This window comes from Callospermophilus lateralis, chromosome 5 (genome assembly GCF_048772815.1).
Source record: "Callospermophilus lateralis isolate mCalLat2 chromosome 5, mCalLat2.hap1, whole genome shotgun sequence".
NCBI lineage: Eukaryota > Metazoa > Chordata > Mammalia > Rodentia > Sciuridae > Callospermophilus > Callospermophilus lateralis.
Genome location: NC_135309.1, coordinates 106,014,450 through 106,033,576, shown reverse-complemented (window position 1 = coordinate 106,033,576; position 19,127 = coordinate 106,014,450). Strand labels below are relative to the sequence as shown.

General features: G+C 43.2%; 1 protein-coding gene and 1 long non-coding RNA gene across 7 annotated transcripts in view; both read left to right on the top strand.

The window, feature by feature from the left end:
• The first annotated feature begins 1,109 nt into the window (after positions 1-1,109).
• Positions 1,110-3,493, top strand: LOC143399358 (uncharacterized). Its single transcript, XR_013155461.1, has 3 exons — positions 1,110-1,807; positions 2,969-3,054; positions 3,320-3,493. It is a non-coding gene; the product is annotated as an uncharacterized LOC143399358 (long non-coding RNA).
• Positions 3,494-16,402: 12,909 nt separating this feature from the next.
• Pde8b (phosphodiesterase 8B) overlaps positions 16,403-19,127 on the top strand; it is a 237,580-nt gene continuing 234,855 nt past the window's right edge. For 2 of the 6 annotated variants that reach the window (XM_076857099.2, XM_076857098.2), the window contains exon 1: positions 16,403-16,609. In XM_076857099.2, coding sequence (XP_076713214.1) covers positions 16,574-16,609 — 36 coding nt within the window. In that variant the 5' untranslated portion in view covers positions 16,403-16,573. The remainder of the gene's footprint in view (positions 16,610-19,127) is intronic. The other 4 variants (XM_076857105.2, XM_076857102.2, XM_076857103.2 and 1 more) reach the window with 3 other exon arrangements.

Here is a 19,127-nt window from a genome sequence, read left to right as displayed (position 1 = left end):
CCTTGGAGGCAGGTGATTTTATCACAGAGAAAGACTGAGTAATCAGCCCAAAGTCAAACAGCTAGGAAGAGAGAGAACTGTGCTTTAAACTAATCTAGTAGACACCCAAGGTCACTGTCTTTTTCTCTATGCTGTGCTGCTGTTAAGCACTTTGTTCATCACACCAGAGATTGCCAGAGGAGTTGGGTCATCGTCATCTCAGCATAACCAGCAGCAGAACAGTACTTACACAGAGCAGAGTTCACAAACTTTTGCTAAATGTAATGATTTCAAAGCAAAAACTTAGCATCTGAATGTTTGACTGGCAGCATGTGAATTGGGAAGACTCTGCCACTCTCTTAGGTGCAGTGAGTTGAAGTGATTCTGTCCCAAGAGTCAAGACATAAAACCAGAGAATGGCAGACGTTACTCCTGGTACCTGTAGTAACGGTTATTGGTTTATTCATAACTGTGGCCCTGTTTGCTGGCATTCCTTGGCACACTTTGAAATCAGATGCCATTTGATGATAAAGATGTGTTGGATCACACACCGCATCATGTCTATTTGTGGCTTCCGAGCACAAGAGCACTTGATACTATTTGAGAAAACCCAATACAGGAATAGCTAGATTTCAAAAGAACTTGCAGTTGATGTTTGTACTACAAAATTGTTTACCATGAGCTTCCTTTAGTTGGTCATATTCTAGAGTATGTTTAAAATATGAATCAACACTCCCAGGCTGATTTGAACACCACTTTCCTGCTGTGTGCTGAAGTTGATGGGGGAAGCAGAGACCACCATCCACACCCACCCACTCCTGGTACAGGGAGACCCTCTCTCCCGGAAGAGAAACATCCCCTCAATCTATTCCTAGGAAGTCTGTTGGAGGGACAAGCTGGCTGCCTCCGAGAAAGGACAGTGAGTGGAAGAGCATAAGCTGGGGAAAGCTGAGAGGACGAGTAGAAGGAATTGTGACATTTTTAGGAATGTCACCTCCAACCCAAGAAACACCCATCCCGGGGAGTGAGGCCTACCCCGTGGGACTGTGAGAGAAACACGGTCCCCATTGACAGAGTCCCCACCTGTTTACACTAACAGCTTCCATCACCCAAGAGGGTAAATTGAGCTGATTCTTTGATGATGAGGAAGTTAAGTGGAATGTGAGAATCCTCACTGCTGACGTCAAGCTTGCCTTTCATTTTATTTATACCCATGACATTGTGACACGGGATCTAATTTTCCATTGTATTTTTTCCTCTGTTAGGAACCAAGTGATGACAAGTGAATTTGTGTCTGAGCCTGGAAAAAAAAAAAGTATTTTAAATTTAAAATCAGAGACCATACAGGAATCTGTGTCTATCTCTTTCTTCCCACAGCCCCCTCTTCCCTTTAATGGCTAAACTAACCATCCAGAAAGCCAAGGGAGCACACTCCTGCAGGGCATGGCTGCCTGAGAAGTCAGGGCTGCCAATATCTAGTTGCCCACTCCTTACCCATGACAGGCTGTTCCTTCCTGGCACGGGTGCTGGAGAAAGGCCAGGAGCAATGAGGCCACACAGCAGCCTTGGCACGGAGCCTCAGCTGCTGTCCGGGCATGCAACAGGGCTCTGGCTCCTCAAGTGTGGTTCCAGCTCCCTGACCCAGAACTGCCCATGCAGGGGCTGCCCAGCTGCCTGAACTCTGGTGCAGTCCCACTTCTTCTGCCCCTTCAAGGCACCAGGACCATAAAGGAGCAGAGATGAATCTGGAAGGAATGTTTGGGACCAAGGCAAGTTATACCCCATGTGTAGAAACCGCTTTGGGAGATATCCCATAGTGGAGAGAATGGTATGTATGTCCAGTAAGTGGGGAGAGTGGACTTATCTGAAATTCTTGTTCTATTGCTGAAGGAGGGGCCTTGGCCCTACCAACCGTCTCCCTCTGTTATTATTTAGGGCCTTGAACCCACAGACAGCTTCTCTAACCAGGATCTCTCTTCCTGCCCTGAAATAAAAACTCCCCCTGGGTCCCCATGTGCCTGCTGCTCTTCCAGCAGGGCCTCCTCAGGTTTGCAACAATGTTTTTCAGCCTCTGACCCCAGAGAAATCAGACTTCCTTGTACTCAGTCCAGAAGATGTTTGTTATTCAAGATTCTGATGCAGAGATAAGGGAGGCCTCAGGCCTTTCCAGTTAGTAAACCAGCAGGGTCTGAGGATTTAAAGAAACCAAGAAGCACAAAGACAGACACCCCCTGCAAGGCGACACAGGGTCAACTCCTGTCACCTGAAATCTTCCAGATATTTAGAAATGAGTGTCAGTGAGTTTCACTACATCGACCTTGGTTGTTGTGTTTGGTTTTGTATTGCTTATGTTTGTTCGGAAACAAAGGTTTCCAGGAGGACCAGCAAAATAGAATATGTGTTTATTGAATCTGTTTTAGTTCATTCACTTGACTTAGTGCTGCCTTCTACTTCTCTTGTCACTTTTCTCTGGCGATCGAGGTAAAATGGCATGCAATCAACTGTTATCCAGAGGGAACACCTTTCCAGACGACTTGGTATCCCACCCATCACTGGGCTACAGGCTCAGGACTTGCTGGGAGGGGGTTGTCTTCTTGCAAAACAGTTCAGCACAAGTCTTTGGAATTCCAACGGCAGTGGCCCACATTAGACCCAATTCTGAAGGCCTGTCTGTTCCCTCCAGACAGGTCTGCCGTGAGCTTTCTACTAGGTGTTGGGGCAGAGATGGGAGCCAAGAGAGAGGAGGTATGAATGAGACATGGGCCATTCCCTGAGGCCAAAAGCATAGGAGTAACACAAGTTTGCAGAGAATAGTAATGGCGGCAAGAAAGGCCAAGGGTGGACTCGGCATGTAACTGAAAACTCTAGGTGGTATTCTGGGATGCTGGTGTCAACCAGCAGTCCTTTCCCAAAGGCTCATTAGAGGGCTTTTTGGGACAAGTGCACAAAATTTATATCAGTCCTAACAATGAGAATTTGCCCTTGCCAGTGAGTTCCTGGACAAATGTTGAAGCCTCTAGTTTGGAGACCACAGTGGGAGACTCATTGGACTACAGGACCAGGGTCATTAATCAGGTGAAGAGAGAGTGGTAATTTCAAGGAAAGGAGGTAGTATGTCTGGAAGAGGATGAATCAGTGTGTTGTGATTTGGATGTGAGGTGTCCCCCCAAAGCTCATATGTGAGACAAAGTTTAGAGGATAGATAATCAGGCATGAGAGCCTTAATCCAATCAAAGAATGAATGCCCTGATGGGATTAACTGTGTGGTAGCTGGAGGAGGGTAAGGTGTGGCTGGAGGAGGGGGGTCCCTGGAGCATGACTTTGGGTTATATATTTGTAGCTGGGGAGTACAGCCTCCCTCTCTATTTTCTGATCATCACATGAGCTGCTTCCCTCCACCACACTCCTGCCATGATGTTCAGCCTCACCGTATGTCCTGAGGAATGAAGCTGGCTGTTTATGGACTGAAACCTCTGAAACCATGAGCCCCAAATAAACTTTTCCTCCATTAAAATTGTTCTTGTTTGGTCTTTTAGTCACAGCAGCATAAAAGCTGATGAAAACACAGTGGCCCCGTGGCTGTGCAGAACTGGACTCTTGTCCCCATCCTGAAACTCATTGCAACAGAGCTTTTCCAGTTGTGGTGTGTCTAAGAATGTCCTATCAACCCCCCAGAGATGTCCTGCTGCAACGTGGGGTTTTATAAATGTATGATCCTGCAGATTCCGTGAGGGCTTAAAGTGTCATGGTATGCAGGGGGCTGAGCACAGGGTCAGGGCTCAAACCATTTAATTTTCTTTCCTCCTCCATTCCATGACTTGAAATTTAGCCCTATCTCATGTTACCTATTTTAGCTCTAAGAGAACATGCTCCTGAGTTGTAAACTTCCTGGGGAAGTCAGGTTGCTGAAGTGCAACCCTACACCTGGAGCAAAAAGAGTTGATGTGGAGTGATTCATGATACTTAAATGGGATCTGGTCAAGTCGGTGTCTATAGATAAGAAATGTGGATACCATTTCCTAAGAGCAGCTGTGTGTGTGTGTGTGTGTGTGTGTGTGTGTGTGTGTGTGTTTTCCTCAATCACACCCAGTTCAGAAATGTCATAGGATTTAAACCAAAGAAGGTATGGGTTAGGTTTTGGGAGCAAAACTGGCATTTGACCAGTTCAATTACAACCACATTCATTGAGTGCTTTTTCTGTGCTGAGTGCTATGATAGGTGTTGGAGAAGCTGAGGTGAAGAAGACTTGCTCCCTGCTCTTAGGAGCACACAGTCTCACTGGGAGATGGACATACGAATGTCCACAGGGCAGTGGGATAAAGGCCACACCAAAGGCCTGTACAAAGGGCAATGAGCACTCAGGAGTTTTACTCCCCAGTTCTGTCTGGGGAAGTCAGAGAAGGTCACAGATACCCAGTGATGTCAGAGCCAAGCCTGGAAAGGAAACTTCTAGAGAATTAACAGAACTGGAGGATAAATGAACAAATCTCCTTTAAGAAATTTTTTATTATTGTTTTTAAGCTCTGACCTAAATCATTGTTATAGGCTTCTAGAAGATATGTGGCCACGTGGTGTTGAATTTGATTTAAAATATTACATAAGCCATTATATATAGAAACACATATGGAAACAATCTGAAAATATTTCTCCTTAAATATAGTGCCATTTGCTTTTGTGAGTTTTCTATTTCTGGATGAATGTGTGAAATATGGTTTGGTCTTCTGAGACTCAGAAGAAATTACATCACCATCCAAAGCAAAAATGATTTTGGTTGCTGATTTGGCCATTCATTTATTTTGTCAGTCAATAAACATTTAGTTAGAAAGTTCAACTTGTGAAGTCCTGCAATCAGTCAGTCAGGGACACAAAAACACATAAGGCACTGTCCTGCCCTCAGGATCCTTCGAACACAAAGAGTAAGGAAAAAATACCTGACTATAAATAATTCTGACCCAAATGGGTAATGATATCTGAACATGCAAACACAGCGATCCATGGGTCAAGAGGAAAACAATCTGTTTAATGGTTGTGTTGACCAGAGAAATTTTGACTATTTATGGAGAAGGAGCTGTTTGCATTGGCCATGTAGGGTGGTAAGGGACTGGATGTACAGAAACATGAGTGGGACTAGCTCTCTTAGGCAGAGGAAAATCTGTGAACAAAATAGGTGGGTAACTTGAGATCAGTTGGAAATGGCGCTTTGTTGGGGTTAGGAATATAACTTGGTGAAAGAGCTGGCATAGGTAGATGCCAGCCTCACAGGAAAGCTTGAACACAATTCCCCCTGCTGTGACCACTTGGAATTTGACATGCCCAGTATTTGTCACGTGGTTCCTTGGACATTTGTTTCAGTTGGCATCTCAGACTTGACCTTAAACTTGGCAAAATTTTGTCTAACCTACGATACGTTGTTTACAAAAATATCACTCTATGTAGTACTAGTAAAGTCACAATGTGGCTCCAAATGATTTTAAAGGTCACAGATTGAAAGTAGAGCCTTTTCTTCAGGAATTTATATTTCCACATCTGGAGGTTGAAGGACATGGGTTTTGAATCACAGTCCACTCAGAAAAAGGCTGAATGCTTATTTACACAGGTGTGGACAGAGTCAAGGGATGGCATAGTGCCTGTGGGCTAGTGAAAGCCAGGAAACGGCTCCTACCCCTAGGCAGGTAGTAGTGCGACACAGGAAGAAGCAGATATTGGATCAGGGAAGGAGGTCTGGGCTGTCATGGAGGGACACAGCTACTTCCCATGCTTCCAGTCCTGTGCTGATGCTACCAGTTGTCTGAACCTGCCTGGAAGTGAGAGGGCAGGGGCCCATTGATCCACCCTTCAGATCAGCTTCCTAGGATGCAGGGTGGGGGAAGGAAGGACAGAGAGCCAATAGGGAGGGACAATCAGACGTTGAATAAAAAATCTCAGCACAAGCTGGTTAGGCTAGCTCATACCTGTAATCCCAGCTGCTCAGGAGTCTGAGGCAGGAAGATTGCAAGTTCAAGGCCAGACTCAGCAATTTATTGAGACCTGTCTGAAAACAAAAAAATAGAAATGTAGATGTAGACCAGGACCCCACCTCTCTCAAATTTCCCAGCATAACCCTCTCTAGTGTTAATATTCTTGTTTGTGTGTGTGTGTGTGTGTGTGTGTGTGTGTGTGTGTGTGTGAAAGAGAGAGAGAGAGAGAGAGAGAGAGAGAGAGAGAGAGAGAGAGAGAGATGGGTACTGGGGATTGAATTCAAGGGCACATGACCATTGATCCACATCCCCAGCTCCCATTTTGTATTTTATTTAGAAATGGGATCTCATTGAGTAGCTTAGCCCCTTGCTTTTGCAGAGGCTGGCTTTGAACTTGCAATCCTCCTGCCTCAGCCTCCTGAGTCACTGGGACTACAGGTGTGAGCCACTGTGTCCAGCTCTAGTTTTAATGTTCTTATTATTCCAAAGAATCCAAGCTACAGTATGCCTTCATTTGACAAATATGTTCTATATATCCATTTTGTTCTCAGAAATTTATATAAAATAAGAAACACAGGGAACAAATTGGTTGGATAGAAAAATGGATGAATGGTGAAGGAGTATCTGATTGAGACATTTCACTAAGTAGTAACTCAATCAAATGGTAAGGTTGGTGTACAAGGAACTGGGCCAGGTTGGCTGTTGTTATATATTCAGTGCCTAGCACTGTGCCTGGAGCTTAGTTGATGCTTAATAAACATTGTTCTGAACACTCCATTAATGAAACACCAAGAGTACCCAGCAACACAAATGTGCATTTAACAAAATTAGGGTCAGGGGCTAACATTCTTGGACCCAGGAGAAGCAGATGGTGACAGTGTTTGCTTTTCTGCTTCTAGTAACTTTTATTTTTTCCACATTTTTTATTGGTGCATTATAGTTGTACATATGATGGGATTTGTTGTTACATATTTGTATACAAGCATGTAATATAACAATACAATTTGGCCTCTAGTAAATTTTAGACCATTTAATAATGGTGGAAAGATAAAAAATTGTCCTTCTCTCAATCTTTTTTAGTCATTTAAAAGAGCAACATTATAATCTCTGCATCTTAACCTCAATAGTTCATTCATTTATTCATTTAGTAAAAATGTATTGAGCCAGGCGTGGTGGCACATGTCTGTAATCCCAGCAACTCGGGGGGCTGAGGCAGGATGATCTTGAGTTCAAAGCCATCCTCAGTAGATTAGCACTTAGCAACTCAGAACCTGTCTCTAAATAAAATATAAAAAAAGGGCTGGGAATGTGACTAGGTGGTTAAGCACCCCTAGATTCAATCCTTGGTACCCCCCCCAAAAAATGTGTGTGTGTATCTACATCTATAGATATATCTATATAGCATATAGAAGTAGCACTTTAATGTAGATGCACTTACACCGAAGTGCCAAAAAAAATTAAAAAAAAAAAAAAAAATATATATATATATATATATATATATATAGAGAGAGAGAGAGAGAGAGAGAGAGAGAGAGAGAGGACGAACACAAACTTATTTTGTGTCTGGGAATCCAAAATTAAGACAGGTATAGCTTCGGCCCTCAAGGTGCTTAGTCAAGTAGTAGGAAGAGATAGGATATTGGGAAATTGCAGTATTAGTGCTGGCTAGGGGAAATGTAGGCTGTGGGGCAGGCATAGAGGTGTGGTGTCAGAGCAGGTAAGTTGAATACTGAGGGGCTTTCCCATTTCCTTATCCATTCCTGTTTACTTATCTCTGTCATCCATTTTACCTCTTCATCGCCACAACCTACTCATCTCTCTACCACTTCTACCCACAAAATACTTCACTAAGTAAATGGCTTGTGATGCAAATTCCTCACTGAAGTAGCACTTTAATGTAGATGCACTTACACCAAAGTGCCTGAACCAACCAATGAATATATGTAGATTCCATTTAATCAGCTACTCTGTAAACATACGAAGAGAATACAGTCCTTCCTCCCTAGTTTTATTAGCCTGTTTTCTGTTACTATAATGAAATACCTAAAACTGAGAACTTATAAATAAATAAAATAGGTTTATTTACCTCATTGTTTTGGAGGCAGCACGGTGCTAGGTCTGGTGAAGGCCCCATGGCAGATGGCATCATGGTGGGAGCATGCATGCCTGGGAAAAATCACATGGTGAGAGGGAAGCCAAGGAGGCTGGAGAATGGCCAAGCTTGTTTTATTAAAACCCTCTCTTAAGAACTAATCAGGGTCCCACGAGAACTATATTAGTTCCTTTGAGGTCAATGCCCTTAATGACCTAACCAAACACCCTCTAAGCCCTACCTCTTTGAGGTCCTAGCACCTCTTACATCACCACGCTGGGGACCCAGTGGGATATCTAAACCATAACATCAGTTCTTGGTAGAGAAGGGTACAAGAGGTCAGGAGGGTACAAAGCGGATATCTGGATTAGAAAGAGCAAAAAATACAGATACAGGAAGGGAGGCTGAGAACCCTGTAGACAAACCTCATGAACAACAGATTTTGATTTGGAGAATCAGTAATATTTACTTCCAGTTCTTTGCAAACAAATAGAAAGTATGTGAAGATGGTTGTTTGTGTTTATTTGTTGGTTTAATTTTTAACTTCTAGCAACTGAAGTTAGGATATAAAGTCTCAGAACTGTTGGTACAGGTTTGCACAGTCCATATCAGCACTGGTTCATCTGATTTATAAGGGTGGTTGCCTAGTTTTAAAACACGGACAATTTTGTTATAAAATTGCTTCTGTCTCAGATGGTTTTTTTAAATGAGATATTTGTGTATTTGGGGATAATGAATAGTAATGGCAGGAAAAAAAATACAATTTGAGGACGAAAAGCAGAGCAGGAAAAAAAAAAATATATATATATATATATATATATATATATATACATATAGTGCAGGTAAAAATCCAAGGACCAAAAATTTCCCAATTTGCCTTTATTACCCTCTCTGAAAACCTACTGGAAGTTGTGAGAATTTGGTGAAAATGCATTTTAATTCTTAGATAAGATTGGGAAATGTAGGTATTTTGAAATCTGCTCTCCTGCACCCAATATATCTCAATTTTTAACAGAGTGAAAATCCCTTTCTAGATATAGAAAGTGTTGCTTAAGTGTATGTATGTGTGTGTTAGGTGTGTGTGTGTATTGGGTGTGTGTGTATGTGTTTTATTTTCTGTAAGAACATTATTTTGGATAGGATTGAACTCTCCACATTTATAATCTTAAGGGAATTTAGCATTTTGGTGACTATTTTTTTACTATTAGCATACTTAGTCCTTGGCTTGGAAGAAGTTATGTTGGGACCAACCACTGGCCTATGAGCTGATTCTTGTACCTTCCTGCCAGCTGCTCATATCTGACTTGTCCCATCCTTTTTCTCTGTTCACCCTGGAAAGTTGATAGTCATTTTTGAGGCTGGACTCCTAGGTCTCCTGCTCAGAGCTTCCACTCTGACCTAGATATTGACACTGCTGGCCTTTTTGGCTAACTCAAACATTTCCCTTCACCTGCAGGCCTGTTTCCTCTTATCTATGAGACATCTTTCCTGGGTGAAACTGGGTATCTCAAATCCAACATGCTCAAAACTTTTCTGCATCAGGGTTTGGTTTTGCTCAACCTGATTCTGTGGGAGGTACCAGCATCACAGAGTCACCTACACATAACTCACAGGTTCCCAAGTCCTATTCCACCCCTGAATTTCTTTCCTCTCCTTCCTTTCTTGTCCATTCCTAAAGCCACTGCTCTCACCAGCTCTTTCTGGATTATTATTAATGATCTCTCTGTCCCCATTGACACCAATGCTACTCCTTGCTTCTCTCATGCACCAGGTTTATGGGTGTGGTTTTATAGTTATAAGGCACATATCCCATATCTTTCTCATATAAAGTCTTTCAGCAGCTCTCCATTTTCTAGCTCTTTCAATTGGTAGAAAAGTCATTTAAACAGTCCTACTCTCTCTGATCAGGTTGGCCTCATCTCACAGTCCTAGCTTCTTAGTGTCTGCTGACATCTCCTCCTCTGATCACCCTTAAGTGTTGGTAGCTCAGAGTGTGGATTTCCACACACTTCTACTTTATGGTGACATGACCACTGTAGGTCACCTCCCAAGTCCCACCTCCCACAGCTCCCATACATGGATGACTCCCAAATTCATGGCTTCAGTGCAGACCTTTCTACTGAGCTCCCGGCACATAGATCCAACTGCCTCCTTAATACCTTCCCTGGTGTGTCTAATAGGGGTCACACTGAAAAGGCCAAAGTAGACTTCTTGGTTTACTGTGCAGTCTTTCCTGCTCCTCTTTGGCCCTTCTCCACCTCAGTGAATGAAATTTGAAGTATATTTTCATAGTGATGAAAAGCTAACACAACTCTCCCTCCCTACCCCCTTGTGTGTGTATGTGTGTGTATACCTATATATGTATTTTGTATATATGGTAAATATTTGTTAGAAAGGTATTTCCCACAGAGGCAAATTTGTTCAATTATGAATTCATTCATTTGCTCAGCAAATTTTCCTCTTTTGCGATGCTGGGAATTGATCCCAGGGCCTTGCCCTTGCTAGGCACGTGCCCTTCACTGGAATGTAAACACCCAACTGCTCAGGCCAAAAGCCTACAGGTTATTTTCTTTCTTACCTCTCCTTCTACTCCCCGTATCCAATTTATCACAAATCCTGTCAAATTACTGCACTCAAAATGCATCTCGGGGCTGGGGTTGTGGCTCAGTGGTAGAGCGCTTGCCTAGTGTGTGTGAGGCCATGGGTTCAATTCTCAGTACAACATGTAAATTCATAAATAAAATAACGGATTATCAACAACTAATAAAAAATATATTTTTAAACATGCATGCATCCCAAGCCTGCCTGTTTCTGTCAGTCTCTGTTGCTTTCTCCCTAGACACCACCATCTCTCACTTGGATTATAGCAACAGCTCCTAGTACTCTACCAGCCTCTAGCTGTGATCCCCTACAATCGATTCTCTATTCAGTGGCCAGAGTGATCTTTTCAAAAAGCAAATGATATCATGTTTCTTTTCTGCTTACAACTCTTCCAAGGCCACCTGTTGCAATGCAGCCACACTGGTGTCCTGTCACTTCCTGGAACTCGGAGAGCAGGTTCCTCCTACCTTAAGGATCTTGTATTTGCTCTTTCCTCCTCTGGGATCCTCTTCCCCAAGATCTTTGCATTCCCAGCCACTTTGGATAATGCATTTGCCAATTCAAAGATCCATACAGAGAGAAGCCTTCTCTGACCTCCCAAACTACAGAGCCTCCCTCTTAGTTTTTTTCTATTAATAGTAATTTATTTTATTATCTTCAGATCAGGACACAATTATCTTTTTCTTTCTTCTTTTTCTGTAAATTGTCTTTGTTCCGTTTGTAGAATGTAAGTATCACTGTATCCGAAAGTATAGATTTATTTTGTTTACAATCTGTCCTCAGCACCTAAAATGATTTCTGGCACATAGTAGTTGCTCAAAACTATTTGTTGAGGGTGGGGGATGTAGTTCAGTGGTAGAGCTTTTGCCTAGCACGTGCAAGGCCTGGGATCAATCCCCCAGCATCGCAAAAGAAGAAAATTTGCTGAGCAAATGAATGAATTCATAATTGAACAAATTTGCCTCTCTGGGAAATAGCTTTATAACAAATATATACTGTGTATATATATATAATGTACATATATATGTATATACACACATGTGGGGGCTAGGTAGGGAGAGAATTTTGTTTGCTTTTCATCACTATGAAAAAATACTTTAGTTGATTAGTTTCTAAAGAGTAAAGGTTTATTTTGGCTCACAGTTTTGGAGGTTCTATTGGTTCAATTGGTTCCTGTTGGGCCTGTGGCAAGGCAGCACGTTATGACAGGAGCATATGGCAGAGGACATCTGCTCATCTTGATGGCCAGGAAGCAAAGGAAAAAAAGAGGAAGGGATCATGGTACTTCTATCCCTTTCCAGAGTATGCCCCCAATGACCTAAAGACCTCGGCCCCATATCCTAAAGGTTCCACTGCTTCTTAGTAGTGCTGCACTGGGGATCAAGCCTTTAACACGTGGACCTTTGTGGGAACGTTCCACATCCAAATTAAAGTAATAGTGTAAGTATCAATGAAGAATGAGAGGGACTGAAATGGCAGCTACTTGACACTGTGGCTTCTCAGATATAAGCACAAGACTGTCACCCTTAGTGCTCCTGCTGATAAATAATGAGAGATATTTTAGTGATAATGTTGAACTAACCAGTGTACATAACCTTTGCAAATTTGTAACTCTAAGCCACAGAGCCAATGCTCATGTCTGTGACAGCTGCAGGTATACTATGAACTTTCAATTTTTCTCTTTTTGACTTGAGTCATCCTGAGGGCAAGGATCCAGTTGGAAAATGTCTGGTCCAGAGTTCTATGGAAGTCATTTTTGGTTTCCTCAGAGTATCTTTGGTTGATTCTAAGATATGAGTATTATTAATACCAATTGGGGCTAGGATCCCAACTTTATTCACAGATTTAGAGTGAGGGAGACCACAGGTGACACCAAGTGGCTTCTCGTAGTCTGTTCCTGTTACCATTTGTGTAGTTCTTTGGTTTGGGGGTAGGGATGTTGATGATGGGGTGATACTCTGCTAACTGGATGAATGAATTACAAGGGGGGAGTTTAATCTATGGAAGGTAAACCATGGACTTAGTTTTTCCAGAAACTGTCAAATAACATTAGCACTCAATAGCACTGGTCTTTCACACTGTGGTAAATATCAACTTATTAACACCATCAACATCTTCAATCTCTGGGGAAGAATGCCCAAAGACGTGTTCAAAGGAACCTAAATGGTACATCCCATTTTTTAACCTTCTTAACGGAACAAGAATTGTGTTATCAATAGATAATGTTGAACTTGTACACTTGAGTGATTGGGTTTCTATTTGTTTTCTGGGGAAGAAACCACTTTTTTTTTTTTTCCTTCCCAATCTCTGCATTTTGAGTAGTTGTAGACCTGAAACAGGAGATGAGACTGTACATCTGGAATCACCAGAAAGCCAACAAGCCAACAGAGAAACAAAAGTCACCTTATTCCTATGCATATTCCAAGCAGTAGATACACAGAGAGCCATTAGCAAAGCTTCCCCAGCAATGCCTACTTTCCTTAAGTCAGCAGCAGGGGAAGCAGGGAGTATCTGATAAATGGTCTCATGGAGACTTTAAAGGCACACAAAGTTATCATAAATAAAAATATTTACAATATTTAGGATAAAGCAAGCTGAACCAATTAGGAAAAAGAAAAGAAAAAAATAAAACACATAAGGGAAATTTCGAGCCCTATCAAATCTGAGAGGGGAAGATATTTCTGGGTTTGAGCAGAGGAGAGGTGGATTGTCTGCTGCATCTGTGTTGAATCATGCTATGTTAGCCATTGCCTACGTACTTAGCTTGGTTTAGAGAGAGATGACAGGGGTTGGGGCGTTGTTTCATTCCTGGTATTAGGGGTGCAAAGGAAGGGCAATAGACCAGTGATACTATCATGGAAGCGCTGACTGGTTGGTACAGAGAGCAAGATAGAAGGAGGAAGACCAGATAGCTGTGGTTTGACTTTGGAGTGGTTAGTAGTTGGAATCAGATAGGAAGCTTGGGAGATGAGCTATTAGTAGGACTCACACTTAGATACATCCATGTCTAATGGGAAGTGTGGTAGAAAGGCTTCATTATGCAATTTTAGATTCCCCTGTCCTATCTCAGCTAGCCAGAACTCTGTGTTTTGGTTTCTTTTTTTTTTAAAATTTTCCTTCTTTCTTCCCTTTGCTTCAAATCCCTTTCCTTCTCTTTCTTCCTTCTGTCCCTTCCCTTACCTTCTTCTTTTCTTTCTTTTTATCTCTTCCTTCTTCTCTTTTCTTCTTTTAAAATCACACACCACTCCATAGTCCCCTTTAAGGTGCATAGTAGATAATAAATACCCAGTGGGTTAAGTGTTGGTCTCTATTTTGTTACATTATAGCATGGATGGAATACAAAACTTTTAAATGTTAGGTAACTTAAAACCTAACAATTCATGCAAACCTTCAGAACTGGGGCTAAGTGTGTTGAGACACTTTTTTTTATGCAATATGTCTGAAACAATAGACCATTTGCTGATTGCCACAGGTACCTACTGTGCACAGACATCCTCCTAGCTCTTGAGGGCTCTTTTGGAAAATCCCCACACTCGGAGGAGTGAATAATATGGCTTTTGTTTTTCTTTTATAGAACATTAGAAGAGGGGTTGGGGTCGTGGCACAAGTGGTAGAGTGCTCGCCTACCACCTATGAGGCACTGGGTTTGATCTTCAGCACCCCATTTAAAAAAAATAAAATAAATAGAAGAGGGATTCCAAAGAATTGACACTTTATCCCTTCCCATCATCTCTTCATTGTTGTTTTCCTTTATCCTGTTCTCCTTTTAATTTATTTACTCTTCTTTCAGAATTTTTATTTTTTGCTTTGGTCAATTTACCCTGAGTTTTTCAAACTGTCTATTCACCTACTGGGTTATTTTTGTCTCACATTTGAAGTTTTTCTTTCGCTTTATGTCCCACCAAATCTCATCCTGAACTTGATCATTTAGGCTTCCAGTGTCTTTGCCATCCTGCTTTTCCCTGTCTGTACTGGCCTAAGGCTATGAGTATGAAATAATGATTGACATGATGCTAATTTAAATGGCCTTGGTCCTTTGACCTAGCCCCCTACTGCTATACTTTTTCATCTCTGGAAAGTAGAAGTGTATTAGTTTTCTATTGCTAGATGACAACACACACACACACACACACACACACACACACACACACATTTAGTGATTTAAAACAGCACAGCTCTTACCAATTTCATTAGGTCAGAAGTCTGGGCATGGCTTTTTGCATTCTGTTTTAGGACCTCTTTTGAAAGCTGCACTCAATGGGTCAGCTGGGACTGCAACCTCATCTCAAGGCTGGGGCTAGGGAATGACTTGCTTTCAGGCACTCTTGCTTGTTAGCAGGATCAGCCCCATTCAATTGGTTGATCTGAGGGCTCAACTTTCTTACTGACTCTAGGCCATTTCCTTGCCATATGGGACTCCCTACCATGACTGCCTGCTTTATCAAAGTGTGCAAGAGAAAGAGTCAAATCCTAGTAAGACTATAGAATCTAATCCATGTGGTGACATCATGGTTACCTATATTCCATTGACTTATTCCATTGGTGGGCAGCTAGTCACAGGTTCACCCCACACCCAAGGGGATGACCCAGGGCATGAACACAGGGGGTGAGGACAATTGGGGGCCATCCTAGTATCTGTTCACACAAGAAGGAATGATTTTGTGGAAAAATACCATTGCGTTTCTAGAAAAAGACCTTAAAGTCTATATTAATACTGCTGTCACATGTTATGGTAGGACTTATAGATTAATGACTGACACCAAAATAATTTTTCCTCTTTGTCTCTATGTCCTTATGAACTAGGTTTTATTTCTAAAAATGACTTGTTTTCTGCCATTAGAAATCTCTTCAGCTTCTCTGGATGAGAAAGTCAGCGGGAACAGATTGTTTGGTCTTGGTTTTGGCTGGACTGACTCAGCTCTGTGGGTAGCTGAGAAAGGAAAAGCCCTTGTCAATTCTCTCTAGGTCTTTGTTAGAAATCCCTCCACCCTAGAGGAGCCAGGTATGGGTACTCATGGGATAAACTGGAAGCAAGATGCCAGGTCTATTTATAAGTGAGGCATTTAATTAAGAATAATTTGTCACTTTTTGAAAGTATGGGAAAGATTCATAGTTCTGTTTAGACCGCTAATGACTCCAGCTCCCTAAACAGATTGGTGGGGGGTGAGGGGAAAGCTTAGGGGTGGGGGGAGAGCTGCACCTTTGGCTTGATCATGTGTGACTCATGTTTGCAAATTGTCTGAGTAATTAAGACTGAGGGATAATCGCCATTTCCTAACACATACCATAGTACATTCTTTACATATTTATTTCAATACAGGTCTTTCACTTTGAAGAAGAATGATCTTTATTTGCTATTTTATGTGTATGTATATATATATATGATATATGTATATATGTATATATCTATATCTATATATCTCTCCAATATTGCTCACTTTAAAAACCTCCTTGAAGTAATGCACACGAATTTGAACTAAGAGATGCAGGTAAACCTGTTTCAACGTTTTCTTGGGTGTAGAGGCCCAAATGAGAGAAGAGTGGGGAACCCTGGGCATAGTTAAGGGGATACATGGTACTCCAATCCCAAGTCCCAAGAAAGATGCCAGGTTCAGCAGAGCCACTGAGACTGAGTTCCCTCGAGGGGACAGGGAGGCGTTCCCAGAGAAGCGCAACTAGGCGGACGCTTGGTGGACTCAAAGTCGGGGCTCCACATCCTGGGAGGGGCGCTAGGACCCAGGCACCCGCTGGCCTCGGGAGGTTCTGGGGAGTGAAGGCGTGTAGAGGCTCAGGCTCGCAGCCAGAGTCCCTCCGGAGGACCAAGGACCAAACCCTTCACGTGGGCACTGAGGCCCCAGGGTGCAGGGTGCGGGGCGCGCCTCAGTGCAGGGCTGCTGCACAGGGATCCGCACCTGCCATACTCCAGCAGCCGCTAGCCACCGGCATGGACCCGCAGCGCTACCAGCCAAGCACACGCCAGGTGAGCCCCCAGCATGGGGTCCAGGGCAGACCCTGACACCTGGGTACCTGGGAACCAGGAGGAGCCCGGCTAAGACGCTCAGGGTGAGCATGCATAAACCCGGAGCGGAGCCCCCAGCCGGCTTTCAAGCACCTCGCTGCCGCGCGCTCCACCCCGCGCCCCTAGTTTCTGCTTATTCTGGTGCCCGGCTCTTTTTCCTTCCCAGGTGGGAAGCACTTGGAGGCTCTGGTGTATCCATCTGATTTATAATTCCCAGTAATAATAATCTCCCACAAACAGCAGCTGTTCGTATCTATCCAGCGCCTTGCAGTGGTCCCCGAGCCTCACTGTCTCGGCTGCGTTTGCATTGGCTCCGCTCCACTGCCTCCTGTTGCGTCCCGCGTTTCCCAAGCTCTCATTGCGCGGTCCCTGTGTCCCGGCCCCTGCTATGCCCAAGTGTTTCCAATGGCTGCATAGCTGCCTCCCTTTCCGGGGAGCGAAGCACTGTAGCCCTAGCCTGAGTGTGGATGTGGGTGCTGGAGTGTGCCCTCGCTCTGGCGCCTCGCGGTGCTTCCAACACCACAATCCAAGGACCCACTCCCGCCTTCACACTCAGTTCCCCAGAAGGCGTTTGCTGGGCGGATAGACCAAGCGCCACCTCCTGCCCCAACGCCAGTGGAAAGGGATGCGTGGAGGGGGAAGCAAGCAGGAGGCTTGGGAGAGAAGGAACATGCATGTAAAGAAAAGTCTTTCGTGTGGGATCTCTGGAAAGTGTCTGTGACCAACGTCTGCTCTAGCACTGTGAACTAGAGGGCATTCTACTAGGGGTGTCACCTGAAGTGCGTTTAGTTACCAGAATCTTGTAACTTCGGTCACTCTGGTGTTATGGGAGGTGAGGCTTGCATCAGTCTTTCCAAAGTCCCTGTACCCTCAAGATTAGCATGCCCACCTATTCTGCTTCTGGCATAATCTTGACACTCGTTTACCGTCTCCAGGTTGCTAGCCTCAGGAAAACACCACTGATGGGTGAACTGCGATTTGATAGCACCCTAAAACCACTGTAGTTGAGGGTTGGATGACTGTCCCAGCAACCTTCGCCTAGCCACGAGGTCAGGAGACTGGGGGGCATGCTTGTTGAGGGTTAAGGACTCTGAACCTGAAGTTTAAACGTGCAGTGCTAACTTAGAAGAGAGTCTTCCTTTGAACTGTGTGTTGGGAGACAATCAACAAAAACATTTGCACAAGGCTTCTGGGGTAGGTGAGGGCCAGAAAAACCCGCCCTCTAGGATTTATAATCGCTGGTTTCACATTGCCAGTTCTTGCCTGACTGCCCTTCTGACCTTGAATGAGCTATTTTAACTTTGCAGAGGCTTGGTTTTCCAAGAAGCAGAAAAGGAAGAATGATAATTCACCAGGAGTGGGAATTGCTGGAAATGGGAAGCAGGAGCTGGGTTCTAGCCTTTGCTGTACCGTGAAACCAGCAAACCACACACCCTGTTTTTTTTTTAAATTTATTTATTCAAATTAGGTATATATGACAGCAGAATGAATTTTGATTCATTGTACACAATTGCAGTGCAACTTTTCATTTCTCTGGTTGTACAGGAAGTAGCATTGCACCATGTGTGCAGTCATACATGTATCTAGGGTAATGATGTCCATCTCATTTCACCATCTTTCCTGCCCCCATGTCCCCTTTCCTCTGCTCCCTCTACTCCCTCCCCTTTGCCCAGTCACAGGTCCTCTATTTCCGCCCTCCCCCCATTATGGATCAGCATCAACTTATCAGAGAGATCCTTTGGCCTTGGTTTTTGGGATTGGCTTACTTCACTTAGCATGATATTCTCCAACTCCACCCATTTACCTGCAAATGCCATAATTTTATTCTCTTTTAATGCTAAGTAATATTTCATACACACCCTGTTTTTTGATCACAGCTGTCAAAAGGACTCAAAGGGAGCCTTCAGTTCTGTGGTCCAGTGGACCTGATAAGAATATGCCAACTTTAGATAGCTAGCTTACTAGTACCCACAAGTTCTTTGGATCTCGCCATAGATTGTACTGAGTTCTAAAGAGCGTTCATCAGGACTGTGGATGAACTGAATTTTAATTCCAATCTGAATTTTAATTCTGTTTATAATTTTAATTCTGTTTAATTTTAATTCTGTTTATAGATATACAGATTTTTTTCAGGCTTCTAGTTTGTGAAAATAAGCCTGACTTGTTTAGTTAATACTTAGAATGCATTGGAAAGGGCCTACTTAGAAAGTCCTGGTTGAGCTAGAGTTTGGTTGCATAACCCTGGAAGGATGAGATCTGTTCCATGTATTTGTAAGACCCTAGCCCTAATCGCCCTCCTAAAGGCATGAGTAGAGAAGCCCCCAATTGACCACTTACTGGAAGAGGGCCCAGTGTGTTGCATATCTTATGGAAGCCCCTTCATTTATATCTGACAAAAATTTATTTACTGTGGAATGACTCAGTTAATTTTAACTATCAGAAAAGTATTTTATCAGTTTGGTAATGAAATCATGAAATT